Source organism: Ictalurus punctatus, chromosome 14 (genome assembly GCF_001660625.3).
Source record: "Ictalurus punctatus breed USDA103 chromosome 14, Coco_2.0, whole genome shotgun sequence".
Taxonomy (NCBI): Eukaryota; Metazoa; Chordata; class Actinopteri; order Siluriformes; family Ictaluridae; genus Ictalurus; species Ictalurus punctatus.
The window spans coordinates 1,600,519-1,626,440 of NC_030429.2; the positions used below are offsets into that span (position 1 = coordinate 1,600,519).

The 25,922-nt window shown below is 47.6% G+C and overlaps 3 protein-coding genes across 5 annotated transcripts in view; 2 read left to right on the forward strand and 1 right to left on the reverse strand.

Annotated features, from left to right (window-relative positions):
- Nucleotides 1–1,819, forward strand: part of mybpc1 (myosin binding protein C1) — a 34,464-nt gene extending 32,645 nt beyond the window's left edge. The window contains 2 exon segments of the mRNA XM_053685489.1: nt 1,117–1,184; nt 1,186–1,819. Coding sequence (XP_053541464.1) covers nt 1,117–1,184; nt 1,186–1,233 — 116 coding nt within the window. The 3' untranslated portion in view covers nt 1,234–1,819.
- Nucleotides 1,820–3,187: 1,368 nt separating this feature from the next.
- chpt1 (choline phosphotransferase 1) lies at nt 3,188–10,128 on the forward strand. 2 transcript variants are annotated; one of them, XM_017485110.3, is made up of 8 exons: nt 3,188–3,667; nt 6,255–6,402; nt 6,524–6,665; nt 6,787–6,871; nt 7,311–7,442; nt 8,428–8,601; nt 8,786–8,911; nt 9,090–10,128. In XM_017485110.3, the coding sequence occupies exons 1-8, from the start codon at nt 3,428–3,430 to the stop codon at nt 9,204–9,206; spliced, it is 1,164 nt and encodes a 387-aa protein (XP_017340599.1). In that variant the 5' UTR covers nt 3,188–3,427; the 3' UTR covers nt 9,207–10,128. The 2 variants fall into 2 exon arrangements, with proteins under 2 accessions (XP_017340599.1, XP_017340600.1); XM_017485111.3 differs by having other exon boundaries at nt 3,193–3,667; nt 8,443–8,601.
- A 2,069-nt stretch (nt 10,129–12,197) lies between these two features.
- gnptab (N-acetylglucosamine-1-phosphate transferase subunits alpha and beta) lies at nt 12,198–25,309 on the reverse strand. Of its 2 annotated transcripts, XM_017485043.3 has the most exons (21): nt 24,996–25,307; nt 24,755–24,840; nt 24,015–24,134; nt 23,202–23,252; nt 22,476–22,672; nt 22,310–22,374; nt 21,893–22,027; nt 19,805–19,966; nt 19,520–19,699; nt 19,236–19,406; nt 19,028–19,151; nt 18,716–18,928; nt 17,674–18,611; nt 17,243–17,442; nt 16,865–17,084; nt 16,466–16,579; nt 16,269–16,354; nt 16,086–16,184; nt 15,816–15,983; nt 14,467–14,557; nt 12,198–13,115 (listed from the first exon to the last, which is right to left on the reverse strand). In XM_017485043.3, the coding sequence occupies exons 1-21, from the start codon at nt 25,125–25,127 to the stop codon at nt 13,050–13,052; spliced, it is 3,618 nt and encodes a 1,205-aa protein (XP_017340532.1). In that variant the 5' UTR covers nt 25,128–25,307; the 3' UTR covers nt 12,198–13,049. The 2 variants fall into 2 exon arrangements, with proteins under 2 accessions (XP_017340532.1, XP_047015684.1); XM_047159728.2 differs by lacking the exon at nt 14,467–14,557 and having other exon boundaries at nt 24,996–25,309.
- Nucleotides 25,310–25,922: the final 613 nt, after the last annotated feature.

Below are 25,922 nucleotides of genomic sequence, written 5' to 3' on the forward strand. Positions count from 1 at the left end.
AGAAGCATGACCCCATTCCCGATTTCAGGAAACCCCCTCCGTCATTCCTTTCAGACCTATAGCACGCGAGTGGATTCGTTGATCGCAGCGCCATGCGTGCTCACGTCACTTAGTTTGCCTCTCAGCGGAATCTCTGTGTCTTAATCCTCCATGTTCAGTCTGTAATGACTAAGTCAGTGATGCAGCCTGACACACACATAACTCCCTCACGTAAAACACAGGGTTTAACCCCCTGTCTTCTCTTTTCTCCCCAGTCATCACTCAGGAATAGTGAATGTGTTGTTCTCATCTAAGGTAAGCTTTCATATGGTTTCGGGCATATGAAGCTTATTTACTTCATTCATCCGGCACCTCTCACTAATCCTGCTTTCACTGATTTGGGTTCGCTCGTGACCCTCGAGGCCTTCTGTTCCTCGGCAGTTGTGTCGGTCATGTCTCCGCCGCACTTGAGACTTGTTTTCCGTGTCGCTTCCTGCATGCTTTTCCACCGCAGAGCACTGCTGTGTTTTTGTGAGCGAACGTCCTCTGTCTGTCTCTAACGACTGGAGATCTGCGTCTCAGACGCCGGTGTGCTGCTGCTTGCATGATCCCCGTTTCGTAGTAACCGTCCACGTGTAACATATAACAGAGTGTGAGTAACGTCCTCCTCTCGGTCTGAGTCAGCCGCGGGCAGACTTGTTTCTTCCACCCGATTTTCTCCCCCTAGACACAGGACTCACGTACTCTATATTGCTCAATGTTTCTTTCGAGAGTAACAGATTTCTGACTCATTATCCATTTGGAGCAAGCGCACGTGACTATACTGCTGTAATATTACTTGTAGGAGATGTTACTGCACTCACAGACTTGTGTCGCGCCTGCTTCTGTATGTACTGACGTCTTTCTTTCTTTCTTCATGTGTCTCTCCAAGTGTTTTCTTTCTTCTTCTTCTTTTTTTTAATTTACTCCCTTGATACTGTATGTACGTAGAAGGTGCATTTTGAACACTGACCCCCCCCCACACACACCCACACACACACACACACACAGACACACACACTCACTCAATGTGTCTTTCTTTCTTTCTTTTTCCTCATACGCACGCTACGTGCTTTTTTCCCCCTGTATCTCCTTCAGGAGGCTTTACATTCGCTGAGCTGATGAAGCGTGGCGTTCCCTTGCATCTTATCGATAAGTACATGAACGACAGACACAAAGACGCTGGAGTCGGAGAAGAAGGGATCTGACCGATGAGGGATTCAACCAGTGCTTTCCCAGTAATCCCTGTTGCTTTGAGCGCTTTAGTGGCGTGTGTGACCCGTCTTTCGGTATGGCATGCGGTGTTCGGACATGGACTTATAGTACTTAAGAAAGGTTTGCTAATGGCTAGCTGTATGACAGGCTGCTTTCCCCTAAAATCCCTGTTCAAGCACAGATGCATGTCTTCAGCAGAATTGGAAAACGTATAAGATTCAGGCTAAAATGTTGGTGTATTCAATGTATTATTTTGTTTCACATTTAAAAAAAAAAAAAAAAAAAAAAACCCCAAACAAAAAAAAAGCTAGCCTAGGGCCTTCCAGGGAAATATTTCGCTGTTTTATTTGTGTTGTTATTTTTTTTTCCTCTGAACTCCCTTCAGCGTACTCGTTATAAAACGGCTAAACGCGTCTCTCTGACGTGCTAGCTGTTCGATCACTTATACTTTTGGAGTGTTTGTCTTTTCAGATTTGGTGAAGATGAAACTATCTATCTAGTGAAAGAAGTAGCAATACTTCATTTAGTATGCTTGAGTTGAATAAATGTCACCATAATAAAGCCGTGTGGCGTGGTTTTAACAGTATGATACTTTTTTTGTTGTTGGTTTTGTTTTTGTTTTTTGCACATGGCATGTTTTAAAGATGCTGAGACATCCAGCTCGGTCCGAACCGGTCATCCGGCCGCACAAACCCACGCGTGAACTAGTCGAACTGGTAGAGCATGGGTAAGTGGGTAAGTGGGTAAGCATGGGTAAGTTACCCAGGGTACTCCTGGGTAAGTGGACGGGGGTGAGTACACACGTGGGTCCGAAGTGGCCCGGATACGAACCGTATCCACCGATCGCTCAGACCTCATTCGGAGGCGGTCCATGGTGCGTATGACGAAATACCATCGTTGACGTGAACGCAAACGCGTCGATGCTCTAGCTGGAACAGAGGCCTTTGTAGTCATCGCGAGACGGCTCGGCAGAGACAAAAACAGCTGCTGATTTCGTCGTCTCGTTATTTTTGCTATGTTTCGTCATTAGCCCGCGCGATCGGGAACACGAGACGGCCCGCTCGGGTACACGAGACGGGGCGTCTCGACCTGCAGACGAAGGCTGGCGTAACACGTGTTTGCGACGTACGAAATCCGATCACAAGTGATCACTGGAGACGCGTTTAAACAGCCAGTTACGCGTTCCGGGCCATGCGCCTGGGCCAGGGCGTTAAATCTCTGCCTCGGATCGTTTACGCACTAATCAGTTCACGCAAACGCGCATTTCTACACATCAACACCCGTTTGGTGATGTTTGTGGGTTTTTTAAGCAACACAAGAAAAAAGACATTGGACTCTGTGTGTGTGTGTGTGTGTGTGTGTGTGTGTGTGTGTGTGTGTGTGTGTGTGTGCGCATATGTATGTACATATGGGGTTCAGGGTCTTGCCCAAGATGTGGAGTCATGTGGGCTGATGATTGAACTGTCAACCCAACCAATTAGTGGCCAACCCACTCTACCACCTGAGTCGCAGCTGTGACACAGATATATATGTGTGTGTGTGTGTGTGTGCGTGTGTGTGCGTGCGTACGTGTGTGTATACATATATATGTGTGTGTATGTAAGTATGTATGTACATATGTGTAAGTATGTGTGTGTGTGTATGAAAGTATGTATGTATATGTGTGTGTGTGTGTGCGCGCGTATGTATGTATGTGTGTGTGTATGTATGGATGTATATATATATATATATATTGTGTGTGTGTGTGTGTGTGTGTGTGTGTGTGTGTATGAAAGTATGTGTGTGTATATATGTATATATATATGTATATATATATATATATATATATATATATATATATATATATATATATATATATATATATATGTATGTGTGTGTGTGTGTGTGTGTGTGTGTGTGTGCGCGCGCGCGCGCGCGCCTGTAAGTACGTGTGTGTGTGTGTGTGTGTGTGTGTGTGTGAAAGTATGTGTTTAATTTTCCCGGCTGCTTCCACTTCCGCTCCGTGGTTTCCTGCTCGCTCCGCTTTTCTCGCTCCGGAGCAGCAGCTCGTCACTCGGACTTCTGGTTCCGCTCCTGAACATGACTCTCTACACGTAGCTGCCGCGGCAGAAGCCTCGCTTTACTCGACGCTCGGGCGGAGACAGAAGGGCAGAGACGGTGTTCCGGTGCCTGGGTGTCGGTGTGTGAGTCGGCGATGCCCCGCTGCGGCTGGCCGGAGCCGCTGTCCCCGGCGCAGCTCAAGCGCCTGGAGGAGCACAAGTACAGCGCCGCGGGTCGCTCCTTACTGGAGCCGCCGTGTCAGATCTACTGGAACTGGCTAGTGCAGCAGATCCCGACCTGGCTCGCGCCGAACACGCTGACCATCACGGGACTCATCATCAACGTCTTCACGACCATCATCCTGGTGTGTTACTGCCCCACTGCCACAGAGGAGGTGAGTCCGGCCAGGAACTTCAGGCCAGTCAGAGCCTCTGCTGTCGTGTCCTTCTCTCTCTCTCTCTCTCTCTCTCTCTCTCTCGCTCAGTAACATCAGGGGGTCTGGACACTTCAGTAAAGCGCATGTTCCTTCACGAGTTCTCCAGAGAATCCCTTCTCAAAGTGTGTAATAACTACCCAGACCTGACCCGATACCATGATCTAGACCTCCATACCACCGATATCATCACACTACAGTATCACGGTACCACAATAACCGAAAACCGTTACAACAGCGTATGTGTGTGTGTGTGCGCGTGTGTGTGTGTGATAAACAAAACCAAACAATGTTTATTACACGTGTTTATTGTTTGTAGTTTTTTTCGATTGCGATTGTGAGACGAGGTGGGCACGATACAACGCAGATGCGTAGCGTTCGCCTCGCGGTTATATCCGACATCGAGTTCCATCCGCGTTTTTTTTTTTCTCGCGTCGAGCTCCGTGTCTCCAGGAGGGATCCACTGCGAGAAGCTCGCTCGAGTCTTACGCTGCTGACTTGGGTCCGGGTATACGGAGAGAGAGAGAGAGAGAGAGAGAGAGAGTGTGTGTGTGTAAGAAAGAGTATTCTGCGCTGTAGGAAATGTATAAAATCTGTGTGATTCATGTGAACGTCACTGATTACTGGTTAAACGACATTCCATTGTGCGAGTCCGTAAGTCATAGTGTAAGTCTCTGCCTCTTGACCTTTGACCTGTCCTGAACGCAGCGAAGAGGCATTATGACCCTTAACCCGTCATCCACACACACAAAGAAAAAAAAGTCCAGATTCCACTCTTGCAGATTTATTGCTACAGAGATCAGCAGCTTTCCTATCACAAGTTCACGCACCTGTTCGGGAGTATCGGGAGATAAAGGCCAACCTTTGTCCTCGTTGGCCGAAAGATCTGCGGCGTTTACTGTGACGTTCGTAACAAAGGACTGGGATCAACTCTTGTTCGTCTAACAATAGCACATCTATTAGTCTTTCGGCTGTTACTGAACAGCGTGCAGGATTTAAGGAATGTACCGGAGTGTGCTGAATCAGCCCTGGACATTATTATTTGATTTCAAGCACAAATGAAACGCATGCTAATGTAACTTCTGTTCATGTTGAGCGAACAGAACCACCGTCCGAGTTGTTGTTGTTGTTGTTGTTGTTGTTGTTATTTGAATACAGTCATGTAAGAAAACGCAGGGGTTTGGTATAACCGGAAATGTATATAAATATGAAGTGTGTTACAAGAACACTTACAGGACCAGAAAAACCGGTTACAGATGGGTGTAAACAGCGAGAGGAAGTGAGACTGCGATGCGACGCGGTGACGCCACTCGCATCACGTGCAAAGCCTGGCTTTAGTCCAGTTATGTAGCGTGGCGAAGAGTTGAACAGTAGTGGATAGTCGCAGCTCCGGGGTCGTTGTGCGATATAACGCCATAACTCCACCCTAACCCTGACCGGGATGACACGATCGCTGAAACTGAGCGACACTTCCTGAAATTTTATCCTCGGTTCACGGAGTCGTTGTCGACACAAGACGGCTCTGGACCGTTGCGCAAGTCAGAGCGGTTTTAGTGCTCGTTGTGAAACTGCAGAGTAAGTAAGACAGCGTCCCGGATTACCAGTAAAAGCCTGACCCTGATCAAATGACCTGGAACTGCACCAGTACCACATGTACTGTAGTTTGTCCACATGAAACCGCCGATATATATTTAATTCAACATGTGGGTGCGTTCTTTCAGTTCGTGTTCGCTGACGAGCGTCAAAAGACGTGCGGTGCTGTGTAGTAATATATTAATAACTTATACCGGAGGACTGGGCAACCCTTAACTTCATTAGCAAGTCCAATGGGCAGCGGGCTTTAATGACATGTTTCGGACGCCTGGTTTACATACCTCGTTACATACCTCGTTACATACCTCGTTACATGACGACGTATGCGCAGTAAATCTGGAATGAGCGTTAGGGTCAAACGTCCACAGACTTCAAAAAGAATAAAAAGAAAATGTATTCCAGGTAGTTCGCCTCACACCTCCAGGGTTGCGGGTTCGATTCCCGCCACGGCCCTGTGTGTTTCCTCCGGGTACTCCGGTTTCCTCCCCCGGTCCAAACACGTGCATGGTAGGCTGATCGGCGTGTCCAAAGTGTCCGTAGTGTATGAATGGGTGTGTGAGTGTGTATGTGATTGTGCCCTGCGATGGATTGGCACCCTGTCCAGGGTGTACCCCGCCTCGTGTCCCATGCTCCCTGGGATAGACTCCAGGTTCCCCGTGACCCTGAAGAGGATAAGCGCTATAGAAGATGGATAATTTCTGAACTTCTGAAGAACACGTCCCCTCAACTGCGAACTCGTAAACCCAGGTCGGTCCGCTCAATCCAGAGTTCAGCAAGTGACATCAAAGCAACATGGCTGCTTATATATATATATATATTCTGTATATATTCTGTATATACAAGCACTAGCTTTAGCTCGGTCAGCCATGGTCTCTGATTCGAGGAGGAAAAGATCCATCACTCAGAACTCTGCACAACAGTATACACCCATTTACGCTGGTCTCTCTTTCTCTAGGCTCCTTCGTGGGCGTTTCTTCTCAGCGCTTTAGGTCTCTTTATCTACCAGTCACTCGACGCTATCGATGGGAAACAAGCGCGGCGGACCAACAGCAGCTCGGCTCTGGGAGAACTCTTTGACCACGGCTGCGACGCGGTCTCTACAGGTATCGCTCTTTTCATCGTCGTAAATGTCGTCAGTCCTGTGCCGAAGATTTACACACTCGCAGTTGCATGCACGTGTCGATTTTCCGACCCCTGACCTCCGTCTCATTGACCTCTCTGCAGTATTCGTCGCCGTGGGAACGTGTATATGCGCTGGCATCGGGAGTTACCCTAACTGGATGTTTTTCTGCGGCTTCGTGGGCATGTTCATGTTCTTCTGCGCGCACTGGCAGACCTACGTGTCCGGGACTCTACGCTTTGGCATGTGAGTAACACACGACGTGACGAGTGAAAGTGCGTTCGATCCCGCGAGAGCATAATAGTTATATGATATAATAACGTCTTTTTGGTGCTGTATTTACGATAGAATTTGTCTCTTTGCACAGTGTCGACGTGACTGAAGTCCAGATCGCCATTATAATCATGTACCTGATGTCCGCCTTCGGAGGAGTAAGCCTTTGGGAGACTACGGTATTCAATTCAATTCAATTTTATTGCTACTACACGCCACAACGAGAACTATAGTCCTGTTAGTACTCTCACACACTCTCAAACACTCTCACACACTCTCAAACAAGCAATCTAGGCATTATGAAAGAATGTGACTGTACCAGATTACATCTTGAGGACGTTTTGGTCTCACCTCGGAAATCATATGCCATTGCACAATCAGTTAAATGAACCTGTCCTCCCTCTCTCTCTCTCTCTCTCTCTCTCTCTCACCTCCTACGGAGAATTGACAAAACACACAAAGATAAATAAGTGGCGAAATCGTCCGCAGTTGTGATTTCACCCAGCTTTCAAGACCTGAAACGAGAGAAGGTGGTGTTGTATGACGGGGTAATTAAATTGGCCGTCCAATGAAGTGTGTGATTGATTCATTTATTCATTCGTTTATATATTGTACTAGCTGCCGGCGCTTGGGATTAAATTGCAAGTGTTCCCGATCCTGGGCATCATCGGCGGATTTCTGCTGTCGACCTACAACTACTTCTTGGTCATCCTGAGCGGCGGCGTGGGCAAAAACGGCTCCACCGTGGCAGTAAGTGGTGCTGCGTTCAGTCAGCGGTCTTGTCAGTGGGACGTGTAAAAGCATGCGGATCTTAGCGATACAAACCGTCCTCGTTCTGACGCGCAAATCCGATTCCCGTTTATTACCGTTTTGTTGTCAAGTATTTAAACGAAGTATGCGCGCCAAGGAATAAATTAAACACTCTTAGTTACATGTATGTCGATTAAAGCTACAGTAATATATTCCCAAAGGTGAAATGTCAATAGAGCACAAGCTTATTTGGAGTATCGTATTTTTTATTTTATTTTCTTTAGCGGTCTACGTGTACACGGCGAGGGCAAGCGAGTACTCAGATGCTGTGGGGTTTTTTTTTTTGTTATTTAATATACAACATGTTTAAAAACATTGCTAGGGGGGAGGGGGGGGAAAGGATTATTCACCCTTTACAGCATCAAGGTTCAACTGTGGCTCGTTCTTCCCAGCAGATCGTCTTCAGATCCCCACGGTTACGAGGTTCCCTCTGATTTTGAAATCCTCCGTACGGATCCAAGTCAGGAGACGACGAAAAGATTCTCGTCCCCACTTATTATTCAGTCGTATAATACTCACCGAGGTTTTACGAACGCAGACGGACACGATTCCCTTCCTGTCTGTTCATAAAATCATCCTTTCATACGTTTACAGCAGATTTATTGTAAAAATAAATAAATAAATAAATAAATAAAAACCTCTTTCCTAATCCATTAATAGAAACAGCATGAGGCGGGGCGAGGGCGGGAACATTACGACGCCGCTTCACTTGACTTGCGTAATGCGACCTATCTCGTTTCTGCGTCTATAGCAGAGTTGAACCAGAGGGGGTGCTATTGAGGTGGAACGGTAAAATGGTTCAACGTTCAGTTTTCACAAAAAAAATTGACCGTATTTATTCGTACAACGCGGATTTTAACTAAGAAGAAAGAAAAAAAAAGCCTCTTTGACAGTCCATTGACAATAATGCTGAATTTTTTAAAAGTCTCAACCTCCACAGGACACGAGCGTGCTGTCTCCTGGCCTGCACATCGGCCTCATCCTCACCCTGGCCTTCATCATCTTTAAGAAGTCCTCCAGCCAGCTGTTTGAGCATCATCCCTGTCTCTACATCCTCACCTTCGGCACGGTCATCGCCAAGATTTCCAACAAACTGGTGGTGAGCTCCTCTGATGGTTCCTTTCATAGTTCATCTGAGGATACCCGTCCGTTTGTTAAGCACTTTAATCTGGTCGGGCTTGCAGAGGATTCAGCAGTATATTTAAATTTTTAAACCCTTTTCTATCTTCATGCATCACTTCCTAAAGGCAGTGTATGGTTGTTGTGGGTTTTTTTTTCTTCAGGTTGCTCACATGACCAGGAGCGAGCTTCATCTGAGTGACACAGCCTTCATCGGGCCCAGCCTCCTCTTCCTCAATCAGTACTTCAACAGCTTTATTAATGAATATATTGTCCTGTGGATTGCTTTGGTGAGGAAACCTGACGTGCATGACGTGTCAAAGTCAATCTAATCTGTAATGAAAAAAAGAGAGATTGAGAGAGAGGGTCTGAATACTTTCTGAGCCATGTGTACATGCATGTTTGATTAAAAAGAGTAACAGTATTTCACTCCTAATTTGACATCTGTTGTGTTTTATCGGTAAACAGACGCTGTCTGCGGTGGACCTGACACGTTACTGCACAGGTGTATGTCTGCAGATCGCTTCCCACCTGCGCATCCGGGTGTTCAGCATCGCCCCACAAGGCCACACCCACAAAGACTGACAATTTGCCCGGCGGGAGGAGGAGGAGGAGGCGGGGCTACGCAAAGATGCCACGCCCCTTCTCAGACCAGAGCAGGAGAACGAAACCCACAGCAGCCTTGACAGTGTGGAGACCACAAATTAACTAAGTCACCTGAACTGAAACAGTTACACTCGGCCAGTTTTGTGTTCGCTAAAACCACTGGATAAGAATCGTACGTGATACAGAAAACACACACCGGGTGCTGCCTTCCACCTGCCGCAAACAGAGCATCACCGAATTCGAATAACTCGCCAAATGCGTTCCGGTCGTTCGGCTCGCGGATACGAGAACTTCCGAATCAACTTGGTTTGTGTGTTTGTTTTTTTTCTTCATACTTTAACGACGTGCCAATGTAAACTCAGCGTTGTACACCATTTGCAGTGTTTCCATTCTGTAACCCGCGCTCTCGTATTCTCTCCGGTGGACAACCTCTTCTTACGTGTTTTCTATCCAAACAGAGAAATCACTAAGAAAACGCTAGCATTTCCATCAATTTCCCAAACAAATTTGTCGTTTAATTCGTATCCCCCTTACGCTAAAACAAATTCTTTAAAAAAAAAAAAAAGAAAGAAAGAAAAGAAAATTTGAAATTGTCATGTGATTGTTCAGTGATTTATAGCGTCCGTATTTATTGTATTAATTTGACTGGATTGGGTGTGAAATGAAGTCAGGTCTTGGATGAAAGAGACGTAATTGTCAGGGACTATTTTGGGTATACTGGGACCAGGATCGTGTCTGTGCTAAAAACAGGACCTACATCTCGGACGTCTGGCAGTTTGATAGACGCGGAAGATAAGACTGCCCTGTTTGATGACGCATTCCCACAACACTGCCTGCTTTGAAGATCTCCTCCCAAAGGGCTAATCGTACAAATAAATTTTAAGTGATTTTGTGTAATAAACTTTCGCCGTCTTGTCTTATTTCCAGTCTCGATGTGCGGGTGTAACGCCGCCAACTTTTGTAAACATCTACAGCTAACCTGGTGTGAGAACTCATTGTGTTATGAGTCAAGGTCGTTTTACTTTATTATCTTTACTTCCAGTTAAGTTTACACACACACACTAACTTGAATATATACTATTTGTCATTGTCTTTAAAAAAAAAATTGGTTTTACTTCAATTGAAACTCTGAATTAAGAAGTGAAGCAGTTATGATCTTAGCCTCGTGAAGCTGGGATCATCACGAAGATCCCTCATGAAGACGGTCGAGATGATTCGAAGCTCGGCGTGTTATCTCACGCGGTGTTAACGTCTTCAGTAGCTGCGTTTACATGGACAACAATAATCCCCTCTTAATCCGATTAAGACCATACTCTAATTAAGAAACTACCATGTAAACAGCAATTTTTACTTACCTTAATCTAATTAAGGTCATAATCGAAGTAAGCAATAATCTAATTAAGCCGGGTGGAGTACTCCTGTTTTAGTCGCATCATGGACGTGTATTACAGACATGTAAACACCTTAATCACACTATGATCGTCGTGTGAGTTTTCACCGCATTTTGCGACAGGACACGATCACACACGGCAGCGCAACTGTTTTACGGCGAGCAAGAGAGTTCGGTTGTGTCCCAAATCGCATACTTTCCTACTATAGGCCTGTAGTGGGGAAAAATACATGTATCTCGGATACTATATAGACGGTAACTACGCGATTTGGGACACACCCATTGGCTTCAAGCAGTTGTCTGTTTGCACGTACAGCATGACGAATAATTAACTGCACTTAAAGCGTTCGTAAAAAAAATTAAATAAAAACACCCAAAACTGTATAATAATTAGATTAACAGCACACGTCATTACGTCACCGCGCCACGCCGTCCGACTCCCTCCAGAATTTCACGTGTCGACATACAGTTCGTCTTCGTTATGGTACCGTATGTTCTATAACATGCAAAACGGGAACATGACAGGAGTATTCTAAAAGCGACTCATGTAAACACCTTAATCACATTATTACTGTAATACTCTTACTCAGAGTAACGTCAATCATTAGATTAATGCAGGTGTCCAAACTTATACACACTCCGAGTCCCCCGAGAGGTAAGCGTCACTGCACGTCAATGCGCAACTTTCCCGATGGGCGTGGTCTCTTCCAGGATGACCCCGCCCCCTCCGCCAGAGGACTCACTGAATGGTTTAACGAGTGTGACGTCGACGTGAAACCCTTCCCAGTCACAGATCCTAACCCATTCGAGAAACCTCCAACACTACAGGAACAAGAGCGAACGGATGGTGTCCAGTCCAGATCCTCAGATAAACATCATCTAACTGAATAAACGCGCACGTTTCTCGTGAAAATGCCCCGTGTGACCCGATTCCCAGCCGTCCCAATTAACAAGAATCACCTCTCGTACTCTCGAGGTCATTGTGAACCTCGGAACAGTTGAAATAAATAACATACAGATCCCATCCGAAACCAAGGAGAAGAGTCTGAGGCCCCCGTGAGAACATGACTCACGCCGTGCAGGGCAGCAGCGGACCACGGCGGGGTCGTGTCCTCATGATGGACGGAGAGCCGCTCGAATACGTTACATGTCATCACTGAATACAAGGAAATTTAATTTAAAAAATAACACACACACACACACACACACTTGGTGTTTTCATACATTCTGTACTTAAATACACTTGTGAACACTTTTTTGTAGTTCAGAGGGGGAAAATAAATAAATAATAAATGGAACGCCAAACGTGGCTCACGGCTTCCTGACCATACCGGAAATGAGCCCTCTGCCTGAAGTGATTAAACACTGTCCGGAACATACCAAATCAAAGTCACACACACACACACACACACACACACACACACACAAACAAAGCATTCAAATAATAATAATAATAATAATAATAATAATAATAATAATAATAATAATAATAATAATAATAGTAGACCTGAACTTTTCCCCAATAGCACCCCTTTGCTTATTTGAATATACATTTCATGCACGAATTGAAGAAGCGTTGATGTAATTTACATTTTATTTCTGAACACAAGGAAATTTAACACACCCAAAAAAAAAACCATTTAAAATGAAACAAATGGAGGAAAAATAAACCCTCGTGTTGCCTGCAGTCCATTTTACACTTTTCCAACCGTTTTAACTCATTTAAATTTTTCTAAAAATTATAATTAAAAAAAAACCCCAAAGTATTTACATCTGCATGGCTTGCACGAGGACTCGGAGTGAACGGTGGACGAGTTTGAAATCATTTCCCACACACTCCGAAGCTGGAGAGATTTCCTCGCCGACCGTCTTCACTGCGGAAAAGTTCACATTACAAGTTTAAAATCATACTTGGGGGGTGAATCAGAAAGAAAGACATTTTATTTTTCTTAGGAAAAGAGAGAGAGAGAGAGAGAGAGAGAAAAAAAAAAAAAAAAAGAGTGACGATGCATCGATGATTAGTTGTGATGATCCCTCACGTTTCACTTCTCGGTAGAAGAAGGCACTGGTATGCAGGATGACGAGACGGCTTCGGTTAAAAATAACAATAATAATAAATGCAGTGTGACAATAAAGATGTCGACAGTCTTCCGCTGAGTTTAGGACAGCAATCGCACAAAACGGAGTGTCTGAGGTGATCTCCACTCACACACACACACACACACACACACACACACACACACACCATCACATGGAGGAAGCATGCAACCGTCCTACTCAGTCATTCAGTTTCTCATCATAAACTTTGGTAAGAGATTTCTTCCTCCTCCTCCTCCAGCAGGAAAAGAAAGAGAGAGTCTGCACGGGGTTAGTCCACATCCCTACACGAGGAGTGTGTCAGCCTCTCCGGCCATGTTCTCTCGCCCTCGGCGTCACACACGTTCGGCCTGCTTGCTGACCCTGCGCCTGGGGAAGAGCCACCGCTTCAGCACGATCAGCTACAGAGAGGAGAAGAAAAATGATGCATCTGATTGCGTTAATTATCTTTAGTGTGGTTCAGTGAAAACGCAGTCGGATACAGTCAGGACCATAACTACATGGACATTGGAAAAAAAAATTTAATTTAACGTATATGGAATCACCAAACTGTTTGTTTCTTCTTTTATATTGCTTTTGCGTGTTTTTTACTGCAGCTTCTCCTCTTCAGGAGGTGAGATGCTGCTCGGTCGGGTTTGTGAAGCTCTGGTGATTGACTGGTCCAGTCTAGAACCTTCCACTTTCCCCCCTGATGAAGTCCTGTGTTGAGGTGGAAGTGTGATTTGGATCGTTGTCTTGCTGCATGATGAAGTTCCTCCTGATTAATTCGGACGCGTTTCTCTGTAAACTGTCGACAAAATGTTCCTGTAAGCTTCTGAATTCATTCTGCTGCTCCATCACGAGTTCATCACCAATAAAGACTAGTGAGAATGTTCCAGAAGCAGCCGTGACACTACCTCCACCATGTTTCACAGATCAGCTTGTACGTTCAGATCATTTCCTTCTCCACACTTTGGCCGTTCCGTCACTTTGGTAGCGGATAAACTCGGTTCTGTATTTCTTTGTGAATTCCAGTCTGGTTTTCGGATTCTGACTGCTGATGAGAGGCTTGCATCTTGTTGTTTGGCCTCGATATTTCTGCTCTCGACGTCTTCTTCGAACGGTGGATTGTGAAACCTTCACCCCTGCCCTGTGGAGCTTGTTGGTGAGGTCACGGACTGATGTTCTGGGGGCTTTTCTTCACAGCTCTCACAATGGTTCTGTCATCAGCTGCAAAAAACCCAAATTAACCGGCCTTGCCACTCCGATGGTTTCGGACGGGACTGTAGACTATGCAAGTTAACGTTCAAGAGAATTCTCTGAAATGGAAACGCTCTGTTGTGAGGTTCCTTAAAGAACATTTAAAAGGTTCCCGTTAAAACCCTTAAGACTTTTACACCCCCCAGCCCCCCCTCTATCCCCCCCGCGCCACCAGCCCCCACCTAAAGCTGCTACTGAATACTCTCGGACATGTTGCGTGCCCTTGCGGTCATCCGTCACCTTCATCTGTGTAGTAGGACTGAGTGCCTCGGTTCCTGTAAGCAGACCACTTGTGTATTTAACCTTTCCCCCGACCCAGAAGGGAGAAACACAACCCCTGATGCCCGATATCAAATCACAGCATGCTCTAATGCGCCTGGCACACGTCACTTCTTAAAAGTGCATCAGTAACCAGGAGCGGTGGGGTATATTTTTAGACTGGCTCTACATTGGGAAATGTAGACCACGTTTAAAGATTATTTATTTATTTATTTGACATGAAACAACACTGACCTGTTCCGCAAAGAAGGAGAGGACTGTGAAAACGACCAGCGTGACCAGTACGCAGTGAGTCCAGAACTTCAACTTGTTCCGATATATTCGCCTGGAAAACACGAACACGGTGACATCGTCACAAAACCGTGGAGATACGCGTCGCGCTGTCTAACTAGTGTTCATACGCGCACAAAAACTGAACGGCAGCGTACACGTGAAAAGAATCCCGATCATCCCCGTTATGGTGTCTGGAAGTCACAAGACGACACGGACGAGGGTGAGGTCATGCAGAGCCCCAGTCAGGGACGACAGTAAAACGAGCTGACATCATCGGCACACGGAAAGCCACCAGCGACTCATCACTGTCCTGTCCCCCGGGGGTGGGGGGTGAGGGGGGGGGGTTACACGCTGGAAACTATGACCCTCAAACATCACCATTCATACGTGAAAATCCAGAAAGCTCTCCGTTACAGTCAAACCGCCTCAGGAGCAGGTGATCTTGGGATCTGCTTGGCATCGTTTATGGACGCTAAACAAAGGCCCGACCCCTGAGACTCGTGTTACACACACACGGACGCATAAAGTGTCATCCTAAAACTAATCCCTTCAGTTTAACGACAGCAAAATGAAGCCGTCGAAGGAAAATAACGCCGAGTCTACATCTCTCAACAAAGAGAGTCGAAACCGTGGCAGAGCAACACCTCGTTAAAGTGTGCCCACGCGAATCTAAAAATACAACGCGCACGCACAGCTCGTTCCCAGAATCCCCCGGCGCGTTGAAAGCCATCAGTCTGATGTCCCGGCGCGACGACAGGAACGACAATCCCGAACATCGGCGTGACAAACGGAGACGCTACAAATCACTGGAGCGCGCTTAAACTAGACGAGTTCTAGATCTTTCTGCACTTCCACTTTAGCACGTGCTTTCGCTTCAAATGATCCGGAACACGCAAAAACGGGAAACTCTAGCCAAAGCATACACGGATCAAGAAACGAACACAAAACAAATACAGAACAATACGACGAGATGATATCGGGATGGCATCACCGCTCGCTGTTATGAGATTCTGATATCTTTTCTATATTTTATTTCTCTCTCCAAAAGATATTTAGCTTCATTTATTTAACCTTCATTTATCCTGGATCCGCGATCCTGTCCTCTCAGCTCGCCACGCTGCGTGTACGCGTTACTACACCCGTACCGGGTGACGTTTTTATTACGAACGTCAGACATACTGTAGTTTTCCTGTGTCTATTATTCCCTGCTGGTCATGATTGTTATATTATGTGCCGGGCTTATATTAAGGCGTGCTACGTTCTCGTAGCGTCTCGTCTCATTGGTTAAACGCTCGTGCTGCGGCTCTCACCACTCCTGCAGCTCGGCCATGTGGAGGAAGCGGTTGCGGTACTCGCGTGGCAACTCGAACTGCGACGGCAGCGGGAACATGGACTCGTAGAAATCCTTCAGCACGGCTTTCACTGTGCCGGCGTCCTTATGGCTGTGGTCGATGTTGTCGTTCAAGCAGATGAACTTCCTACAGAGGAGAAGGAGGGGGCATGTATGGGGTAACGAATACGGCGCCTGTTAACGAATGTGATGTACACGCTGTAGAATGAGAAGCGCTGGATACACCCACCTCGGGTTTTTCCTGATGTCATCCAGCTGGCCTACCACGTGGGACACGTTGGTTCGTACCATTTTAAAAGCAATCTCCTCCTCTCCCATGATCTCGAACCTAGGCGAAGGACAAACGGAGCGTCACAGAACAGCGATCGGTTATTTCTCCGTTATCATAAGGGATGCGACGTCGTGTCCCTACTTGTATTTGTTCTGGTCCTTGAAGGCTTTCTGAATCTTCTCTGCGATGGGCTTGCAGTGAATCACCAGACCTTTAGTAACTGGAGGCTGCACACACACAGGAAATCGAGAAACACACACGCGTAATAATGAATTTTATTAGGATACGGGAGTGGCCGATAAAGAGGACGGTCGATGAGAAGAAGATGGTTCTCTCACCATGCCGGGGTCGTAGTAGGCCTCCTGGGTGGGGTTAACCGTGTGGAGCTCGGTCTGATTAGCGGGCAGAGTCTTTGAGCAGTTTATCAGCATCTGCTCCAAACCAGTAAGGTCCTGTTCCAAATCACACACACACACACGTACACGTTTTTTTCATTTTGTTTGGCTTGTTTTTATTATATTCATACTGTATACTGCATTATATTTATTATGGGATGTCGGCGTGCCAGGGCTTATCCACGGTCCTGTCCCGAGATCGATACGTGAACATGACGGATAAGATCTCTCTCCTAGTACCGTGTAACCCCGGCTTAATCCGTCAATCACGCGTGATCTTGTGGAAGGAACGATCGCGGAGCGCGTCAGTCACTCCCGTATGTTTTCGTTCCAGCGCGGTACCTGTAGGCTGAGCGGGAGCTCGTGGATGCGAGTCGCAAGCGTGCGGATTTCCCGGTCAGACAGCACCCCCGAGTGGTCGGTGTCGATCTCGTCGAAGACCTGCGACACGTCGAGCTGCTGCAGAGCGCTCATCAGAAAATAGAAATAAGAGAAGGCGAACTGCATGTCCTCGGAGTGGCGCACGCGGTGGAAGGAAGTCTTGTCGAACTCTTCAGGGAAGCTACGAGACGGAGAAAGAGAGCGGGGAGGGAAATCACAACGATAAATTAAAATCGCAAAAAGAACACCATGTGACCAGACAAGTTTATATGAACGGTGTCTCGATCCACAGCACCACTGATCTCTGGAGCTGGACTTGGAGCGGGACGTGATTCTTACGTGTCCTGCAGCTCCTGCATTATGAGGCGGTCGATCATGTGCGGCATGTGCGCGGGCACTTTGCGAGACGTGAAGCCAAATTTGCCGTTCAGGAGCTTGTTAACGTGGCGAAGAGAATCGGCAAAGGTGTCCTGCAATCTCCGTCCTGTTGCCGTGCCGTCGGTCTTGTACTGCAGCTCTCGCTCCAGCCGCTCCCCTTCCTGTGAAGTCCAGACAGCAGGACACGGCACAAGTTGACCTTTTGTGAACTTTACTTTAATACTGCTCCACCACACGTGCTATAAAAATCAGTGTATATGAGGAAAAACTGACGCGTTTACTCCTTCGCCGTTCTATTTACAGTGGAGCGATCCATTTAAAACAGGTTTGTAATGAAGTTAAAAACCTTACGACAGTAAGCCCTCTTTAATCGAAGCCAAACGATTACTCGCCTCGAGAAGGTCCTCGAAATATTTGCTCTTTTCCCACGGCAGGAAGCTCCGTTCGATCCCCGGGTACTGTCGGAGCTTACGGCCCACACGCTGTACGACGTCGTCTTCCCCGTCTCCGTGGTGAAGCTGCTGCCCGGCGTGGTTCCCTACCAGTGAACCGAGCAGTCTGGAGGGAGGGAGTTTCTCCGTGCCCGTGGCTCGAGACTGCTCTTGGAGAGGCGCGCTGTCGATCTTAACCGGGACGGGAGAACCTCCTGTTTCTCTTTTATTCCCTGCTGCTTCCTGATTCTTAAACGCTCCGTTGTTTCCCTGTAGCTCAGAAAGCTTTCTCTGGAAAGCCTTCAGTAATTTGGCTTTGGTCAAATTGTAGCCTCTCTCAGTGATGTCCCCTAGTCGAATCTTCTCATCCAGCATCTGCAGCTCGTGCCTCACTTCCTCAGGCAGAAGAGATGTGTTCATCACAGGCACCTCTACGACCGCGTCGAACCCTACGGGGGGCTCTTTTTGCACTCGGGGCCCTTGCTTCTCGACCGGGATGTCCGAGAACACAAACTCCGGTTCCAGGTTTGCCCTGGTGGGCTCAGGGTCGTTATTTTGGACCTCCGTTTTATTGGAAACCGTTTCTGACGTGTTCGGTTTAGGAAGCTTGCGAGTGTCCACTGCGAGAGTAAAGCTCATGGTGAAGTCCTGATCGCCCTGGAAGGTGAGGTTGTAGTGGATTTGGGTGGCGTTGTAGCCCTCCAGCAGGAGCAGGTGCACCGTTTTCCACTTGTTGGCGACGGACGTGTGGCGCACCACGGGGTTGTCGCTGACCAGTGCCTCTGAAACCCGATTGGCCAGAGACGAAAAGCTGAAGTACGGACGTAGCTCGCCTTGAGGCAAGGTGTAGAGCGTCTGGTTCCTCTGCAGAACGACGCGATGCAGCTTACTGAAGTGGTCTGTCACACAAACACACACACACACACGCACACACGCACACGCACACAAATGAGATTCTGGTTCGTTTAGCAATAAAACGTCTCGCTCTCTCGCGCACTCTGACCTGGTCCGCAGTCTCCCACGTCAAACCCGCAGGCCAGCACGTTGCACGCCTGGTCACAGAACTTATCGGCCAACCAAGAGTTGGCACAGCCGTGGTTGCAGAAAGACACCCCGCCCAGGCCTCCTAAACCACCAGCAAACTGCCATGGCTGTCCAGCTCCTCCCACCACTCCCCCAACAGCCCCGCCCCCAAAACGACTGCTGCCTGCTCCACCTGAAAAATAACTCTTGTTAGGTTTGGTTCAACAAAGCTTCTCGAAAAAGACCAAGAACCCGAGAGGAGAGAGGTTATAAAACAAGAGGGCGCGCTCACCTAGACAATCTCCACCGTCCCAGTCACAGGCAGAATTATTGCACGCCTTGTCGCAATAGCCATCTTTGATCCAGGAGCCTGGGCAGCCCTCAGCACAATTAGGAACAGGCCAGGTCAGGTATACCTGTGGAGATCATTTCACCTCCATCAAGCTTCCCCGTATACATTCGGAGTTTATACAAACAGTCGTTTCGGCAAACGCGCTGACCTTCTGGCCCTTCGAGTGGCTGTAGAAATCATCAGGCCACACGTCCTTGCCAAAGAGCACGTCATCGTTGAGGTAGATAAACTTCTGCGAGAGGCCTGGAATTCGATGGATGTGTGTTTCGATGGCTGGAGAGCTAAACGTTGGCAGATGGGACTGGTTCTGGAAGATCTCCTGGGAGGAAACACACACACACACAAATCTCCATCATCATCATCATCATCATCATCATCATGCTAATGTCTGGAAGAAAGTTCATTGTTAACAAGTATACACCGTTCACAAACCTCATGGGTAACCACAGTAACGCGGGGGTTGTCCAGGTTTAGCCAGGAGGGGATCTGCCCATTGGTCACAATAAAGATATGTCGCACCCAAGGGGCGTGTCTCTCCACCGAGCGCAGCGAATAGCGCAGCTCCTCGTTGTCCTCGAAGCGGCTGGCAGACACGTCCTCGTCCCGCTTCGACTGGAGACACGGAGCACAAACGTCGTCGCTGGTGCCACACTAAGACCACTATCTAATCATTACAGCGCGCCATCATTCTAACCCCCCTACACTTTGAGACGTTACCTGTGAGACGGCACTGAGGTCCCAGAACAGGTACGCGGGACTGACGGTGAGCTCTTTACCGTCCACGGTCAGGTTCTTCTTGGCCTGTTGTTGGAGATCTGCGAAGTCCTGGGCTGTGTTCAGGTGCAGGAGAGCGATGCTGGCTTCGGAGTACAGCTGAAGCTGGAGGACAATACACCACGTCACTATCTGGACATCAACGAGACGTATTAACAGACGAGACCAAACCACGGTTTGACGTCCCCCCCCCCCCAAACGTTGTAGGTGGGGGACTGAATTCATCTCAGCCCGTGCTCTATGCTCTACAGGAAGGAGAAATTCAAGACAAACGTATCGGAGTTGTCGCTTTCCCCACAATGCACTGCGGACTGAACAGTGCCTTTACTGACAATCACGGTACTGACTTCGCGGGGGTTTTTTTTTTGCATGGTCTATACGTAAAACATGCACTAACCAAACCACTGAACCAAACGTGCAGTCCAAAACCAATCTGAACATCTTTCTACCAGCCTTATTCCTGCTTTTCTCCACCCCCCTCCCCCGCCCCCTCTTCAGGAATAGTTCAGGTGGATTAGTGGGCTCGTCTAAGCGCCGGCACCAAATCGAGCTCCACTAATGATGAGCGCATTCGTGGGATCAGAGTGCTTTTATCACCTCTTATAATGTTATTACACACACGCCGCTGCTGGTGTCATTCTCCTGCACATGCCTTATTAAATCCCTCATAGACCGAGTGGACCGCACGAGGCCTCCGATCTATCAATAGCTTTTACACGGTAACGCTGTTTCCAGGAACTTTTACCCTGTCAAACAATGCACCGATCACGTGTGTTCGTGTGTGCGTTTACACCAAGGCCCGAGCAGGAAACTTATATCTATCTCCGGTTCTGATAATAAATTCGTTTTCCAAGTCACGTTCCAATCTTTTGCTTTTTGTTACAGGATCTGAAATCGGACGTCTTTCCTCCTTTATCCGATCCACCACTTCTTTTTTTTTTTTTTTGACATGTGGAGTTATTAACTGAGAATATTAAAGCGATTATGTCACTTGCTCTGTCACACAAATAGATCAGTCAGTGACAGAGGTCAAGGTAGTGCTTTCATCACCATTTCAGCCAGTCTAACACGCCCTATAGATAGACTCTTGCCTTTCAGCACTCCACTCATCTCTCTCTCTCTCTCTCTCTCTACGACTGTACCGCTCTCTACCTCTCCAGCTCTTCATCTCCATTTCAGCTGAAAGTGTTCGAGCCACACCCAAACATTACAAACCCTTACCGTGCCCTCATTACAGGAGACAGGAGACACCCCCCCCCCCCCCCCCCCCCCCCACACACACACACACACACACACACACACACACACACCCTCCAACATCGCAGGCTAATCATTCTTGTCGTCCAGTGAAAGAGAGACTGCCGAGAGACAAGAGGGTGAATGAAATGAAAACGAAATGATGGAACGGCATTCAAACGTTCACGGGAACTGAAGACGGATGGACGAGGACGTACGTAAGAGTTCGGAAAACTCGTAAGAGGCATGGAAAGAGGCCGCGGATTGAGCGAACGAGAAAGACAAAGACGGAGCCGAGTCACGTTGCCCTTTCTCTGCGCGCGCGTGTGTGTGTGTGTGTGTGTTTGGGCGTCGTGCCATTCTAAACAGCTGCGTACGGTAGAGTTACACACCCCGATAGAGAACCCGCGACACGACACGGCAACTCGAAGAAAATCTCCGACCGCATCCACGACACGAGACCCGGTCCGTGACGACGACCTCGCTCAGGCACGAGCGACGCGACTCCTTTCACCTCCGATTTAAATCTAGACTGTAAATGCCTCGACGCCCTCGTCTGGAGTCTCGGAGACGTAACTCAAAGAGCGTAGGGAAATAGTTCTTCCGTTTGTAATTACACTCAGTCTTAGTGACTAATAATAATAATAATAATAATAATAATAATAATAATAATAATAATAATCTTGGGTAGGGGTGGCGCTGGACGTCGCTGGTGAAAAGCTCTGTGAAGCAGCAGCTGCATCGCGGCTCTCGAGCGACACCGTGTGGTCTCATCAGGGACTACCCCGTTCTCACCTGTTTGATTTTGCTCGTCAGCACAGACGGCAGTTTGACCCTCAGCTGCTCGGTGTCTTTGAAGGAGGACGGGAAGCCACTCAGGTAGGCCAGCGTCTGAACCCTCACCAGACCCGGAGCCTCTTTATCTGTCGTCTAGGAGGAAAGCAGCTGATGTTATCGTTAAAAACTTGAAAAACCGCACAGATCCTGTACTTCTACATATGATATCTAAACACAATAAATATCCTAACGTATAAAACGTATAATAAAATCACTCAACCTCTCACTTTCCTCAGTTTGTTAGATCACGTTCTAATCAAGACTACACGTATTCTTCGCGTATTAATCCGCGACAGGCGCACGGACGGTTCGAACCGAGATCTTGCAGACTTCATCGACGTGATACATTTTTAAAGTGAAAGCAGCATTTCTCACCAGATACGCTCTGGAGACGGAGTGCTTCGGAAACTCCTTCGGGGCGTCCGAGTGAGCTTTATCCGCTAGCAAAACAAAAGCACGCAAAGTTTTGAAGGAAACAAACGAGGACATGGATTCCCACAGTGTGTGTGTGTGTGTGTGTTGGTTTCTGAGCACCGCTGACCTTCACTCTGCGAGTGGAAGAGAAGCACAGACACACTGCTGGACGGCTGGAGGGGTTTGGCGGCCTGCAGGAGCTGCTTGGTGGAGGACAGAGCGCCGGATTTAGACGACAGCTCCTTCACCGAGACGTTAGAGGACAACGCCGGGTCCAACACCAGAGCCGGACCCACGATGCAGTGCGACAGCAGGCACTCGGGCCTGCAAAAGCACGCAACGTCAAATAAGGCGATCGCACCACATCAGATTACGATACATCGCTCAGATTTTTATTTATTTACTTATTAAATCAGATCAATCACTGCATACGATAAGATAAAAGATTATGGTGCGATTGATTGATCGATCGATTAATTGATTTAGAAGTCCCGCCAAGTGGGTGAGATCAACAGCACGCATTCTTTTAAAGCCTTAAACAACAACAAAGGATGTTCCTTTGTAAAAGATAAAGAAAGAGAGAGATCAAGAGTTCAATTCTATTGCATCCTTTAGGTAAAGTTTGACCAAAAAGTCATCAAAACAGCGTGCCGGTCTGATCCGTTGCACATTTCTGCTGCGTTTCACACCACCCCACAGTTTCAGTGTGATGCATCTCAGAACAACGCAGTAGGGGGAAGAAAAGCTTGGTCGGTTGGCGTCCAAACAGGAAGTGGTCACATGCAAACAGTCAAACCGCGAACCCACTCACTCAAGCAGCACGCATTGCAAGAAGAGCTCCGAGTTGCCTCACCTTCCTTTGGGCGCCTCAGTCGTGTCGCTCGCGTTCTGCCCCAGCTTCTCTCTAAGTGAAAAGACAACACGTTAATATCTCGTCACAGGACGAACCTAAACACACGTAGCCGTTTATAAAGGTCTCCACGAGCCACCAGGACAGCTCTAAAATGTGGCTTGGGATGGAGAAAGACCGTCCTTTCTAAACATCTTCTCTCGGCTTGTCTAAAATCTCCCAGAATTGTTCAGCCGGTGAGCGCGAAGGCCACGGCGATTTAGATTCACGTGCGGACTCGGAAGCGAATCCGTGACCCGAACGAGACGACTCCCGTCGGGAGAGAAAGCGCTTTTTGCTTTGCACGTATTCTATGTACGGGGACGAGCGACGGATGGAATGGCTCTGAGAGTAGAACGTCTCAGTTCGGGAACAGGAACAGCGACGGGGTTAAGACACGCTCGTACTTGCACAACCGCAACAGCGTGTTTCGTACACTAGTAGCGTCCAAAGGTCTTAGTCCACTAACAAGACCTATTCTGATTCACGCCGCAATCGACTAAAGGTCGTGACTCATCATTTCCGACCTCAGAGCTGAAAAAACAAAACAAAAACGCCCCGTCAGCTTGGAATCCGTCTCCATTAAAACCTCGAGTTCGGCATGTGGCATTTAATCAACATGGCTGCTCACGGAACAGGAACCACGGGTTCAAGTCAAGCTTTTCTTCCTCATGTCCTCTCGGGGAGTTTTCCCTTGCTTGCTCATGATTTCTGTAAAGAGAGAGAGAGAGAGAGAGAGAGAGAGAGAGAGAGAGAGAGAGAGAGAGAGAGAGAGACCTTAGCTTTCTCTGCTCCTCTTCCAGCTGTTGTTTCACGGTGTGTAGATCCTTCAGAAGATCAGCATCAGTACCGTTCACCCACGTGTACACCACGTCAATAGGCATGGGCAAACACAGCCTAGAGGACGAGAGACGACCAGAGCATAAAGCGACACGTCTCTTTCCCAACCTGCGTTTCATCACAGACATCATCTATTTGTACACTAGCTTATGTTTTTCATAAGTATGTGCACCCCTGACCACCACATCACCGCTATATGCACTTGTTGAACATCTCATTCCACTCTTCCGGGAAGGCTTTCCGTTAGATTTTGGGGCGTGGCCGTGGGGATTTGTGATCATCCAGCTACAAGAGCGTTAGTGAGGTCGAGGTCAGGCGCTGACGTCCGGAGGCTCCGGTTCAAGTGTTCGGTGAGGTCGAGATCGGGGCTCGGAAGTGTTCTTCCGCTCCGATCTTAACACACCGTGTCTTCATGAAGCTCGCTTCGTGCACAAGCGCATGGTCATGGTCATGGTCATGTTCATGTGCTGGAACCGTTTTGGACCTTTTAGTTCCAGTGAAGGGAAACTGTAACGCTACAGCACACAAACACATCCTATACGATTGTGTGTCACAGCTTGGGGGAAGAAAAACAGATGGGTGTGATGGACAGGGGGTGCACATACTTTTGGTCATATAGTGTGTATCCTGTAGGACTGACTGCTTGAATGTTTAGTGAAGGTGGATGATCTGCTCACCTGGTCTGGAAGGATTTACCAGCCACATTGTCTCTGTAGGAATCAAACAGGACATGATACTGATCCCGACTCCACTCCAGCACCACCTACACACACACACACACACACACACACACACACACACACACACACACACACACACATACACTTAATCCCTTTCACGTGCAGCCCTGAAGTGCACAATACAGAGAGTGTGTTTCTGTGTGATAATACAGTGTGTGGTTCTGATCAGAACACGAACCTCTCCGAACTGGAAGGCGGACACGATCATGAGCACGAGCCCGCCGAAACACAGGTACAGCCCGTAGCGGTGGGACAGACAGGTGTAGGTCTGCCGCTGCAGCAGCTTCAGCAACGAACCGACGATCGCCATGACTCCGCATCTCTCCCGCTGCTCGCCGCTAACCCCAACGCTCCGCCGCTCCGCCGCTCCTGCTACACCATCCGGCTCACTGCTTATCCGAATAAAGAGTCTGATTCACGCGGTCACCTGACAGTCTGCGGCTGTCCACCATATTACACACATACACTTCCGTGTTGGTGATGACGAAACACCGGGTGCTAATAAATATTCAGCGAAGTCCCTCCCCCATGAGCTGGGATAAGCCAATAGGTTCACGCTCACGAGGAGTCGCCATTCAGGCTAGCCAATGAGGATAGGGTTTGAGTAAAAGGACCAATCCTGGTGCAGGGGGCGGGATTTACAGCACAAGTCGAAGAGACAAAAAAGCGCGCTGCTGCCCTCTATCGGTCGCCTCCAAACCTGCAGCCACAATCATGTGAGCTTCTGTACGAGAACCCAGAGCACAGCTATTCCTCAGACAATCTTAAAAATATATACAACAGCAATTATAGTAGTAATAATCATTTATATATATAAAAAAAAAAAAAAACCTACTATTATTATTATACTAATATTATACTTAACATCTTAGGAAGTTTTCCTCACCGCCGTCGCCACCGGCTTGCTGAATTGGGATAAATTCAAACACATTTAAAATCTGTATCCCATGTTTATATATTTCTGTAAAGCTGGTTAGAGACAATGACCACTGCAAAAACGCTGTACAAATAAATAATAAAATAACATAAAATCAAATAAATACTAATACTACTACTGTCGTGGAAAACAATCTTTCCAGCCTAAGTCAAAAATAAAAAAATAAAA

Bases quoted from the DNA above. Each gene is read 5' to 3' on its own strand.
- chpt1 (XM_017485110.3), top strand. From the start codon at position 3,428: ATGCCCCGCTGCGGCTGGCCGGAGCCGCTGTCCCCGGCGCAGCTCAAG. The intron at 6,403-6,523 runs GTATCGCTCTTT...ACCTCTCTGCAG, and splicing joins CTGCGACGCGGTCTCTACAG to TATTCGTCGCCGTGGGAACG. The intron at 7,443-8,427 runs GTAAGTGGTGCT...ATTTTTTAAAAG, and splicing joins AAAACGGCTCCACCGTGGCA to TCTCAACCTCCACAGGACAC.
- gnptab (XM_017485043.3), bottom strand. From the start codon at position 25,127: ATGGCGATCGTCGGTTCGTTGCTGAAGCTGCTGCAGCGGCAGACCTAC. The intron at 19,700-19,804 runs GTAACGTCTCAA...CCGTGTCTCCAG, and splicing joins ACCTCAGTGCCGTCTCACAG to TCGAAGCGGGACGAGGACGT. The intron at 19,152-19,235 runs GTCAGCGCGTTT...TGATCTCCACAG, and splicing joins GCCACTCGAAGGGCCAGAAG to GTATACCTGACCTGGCCTGT.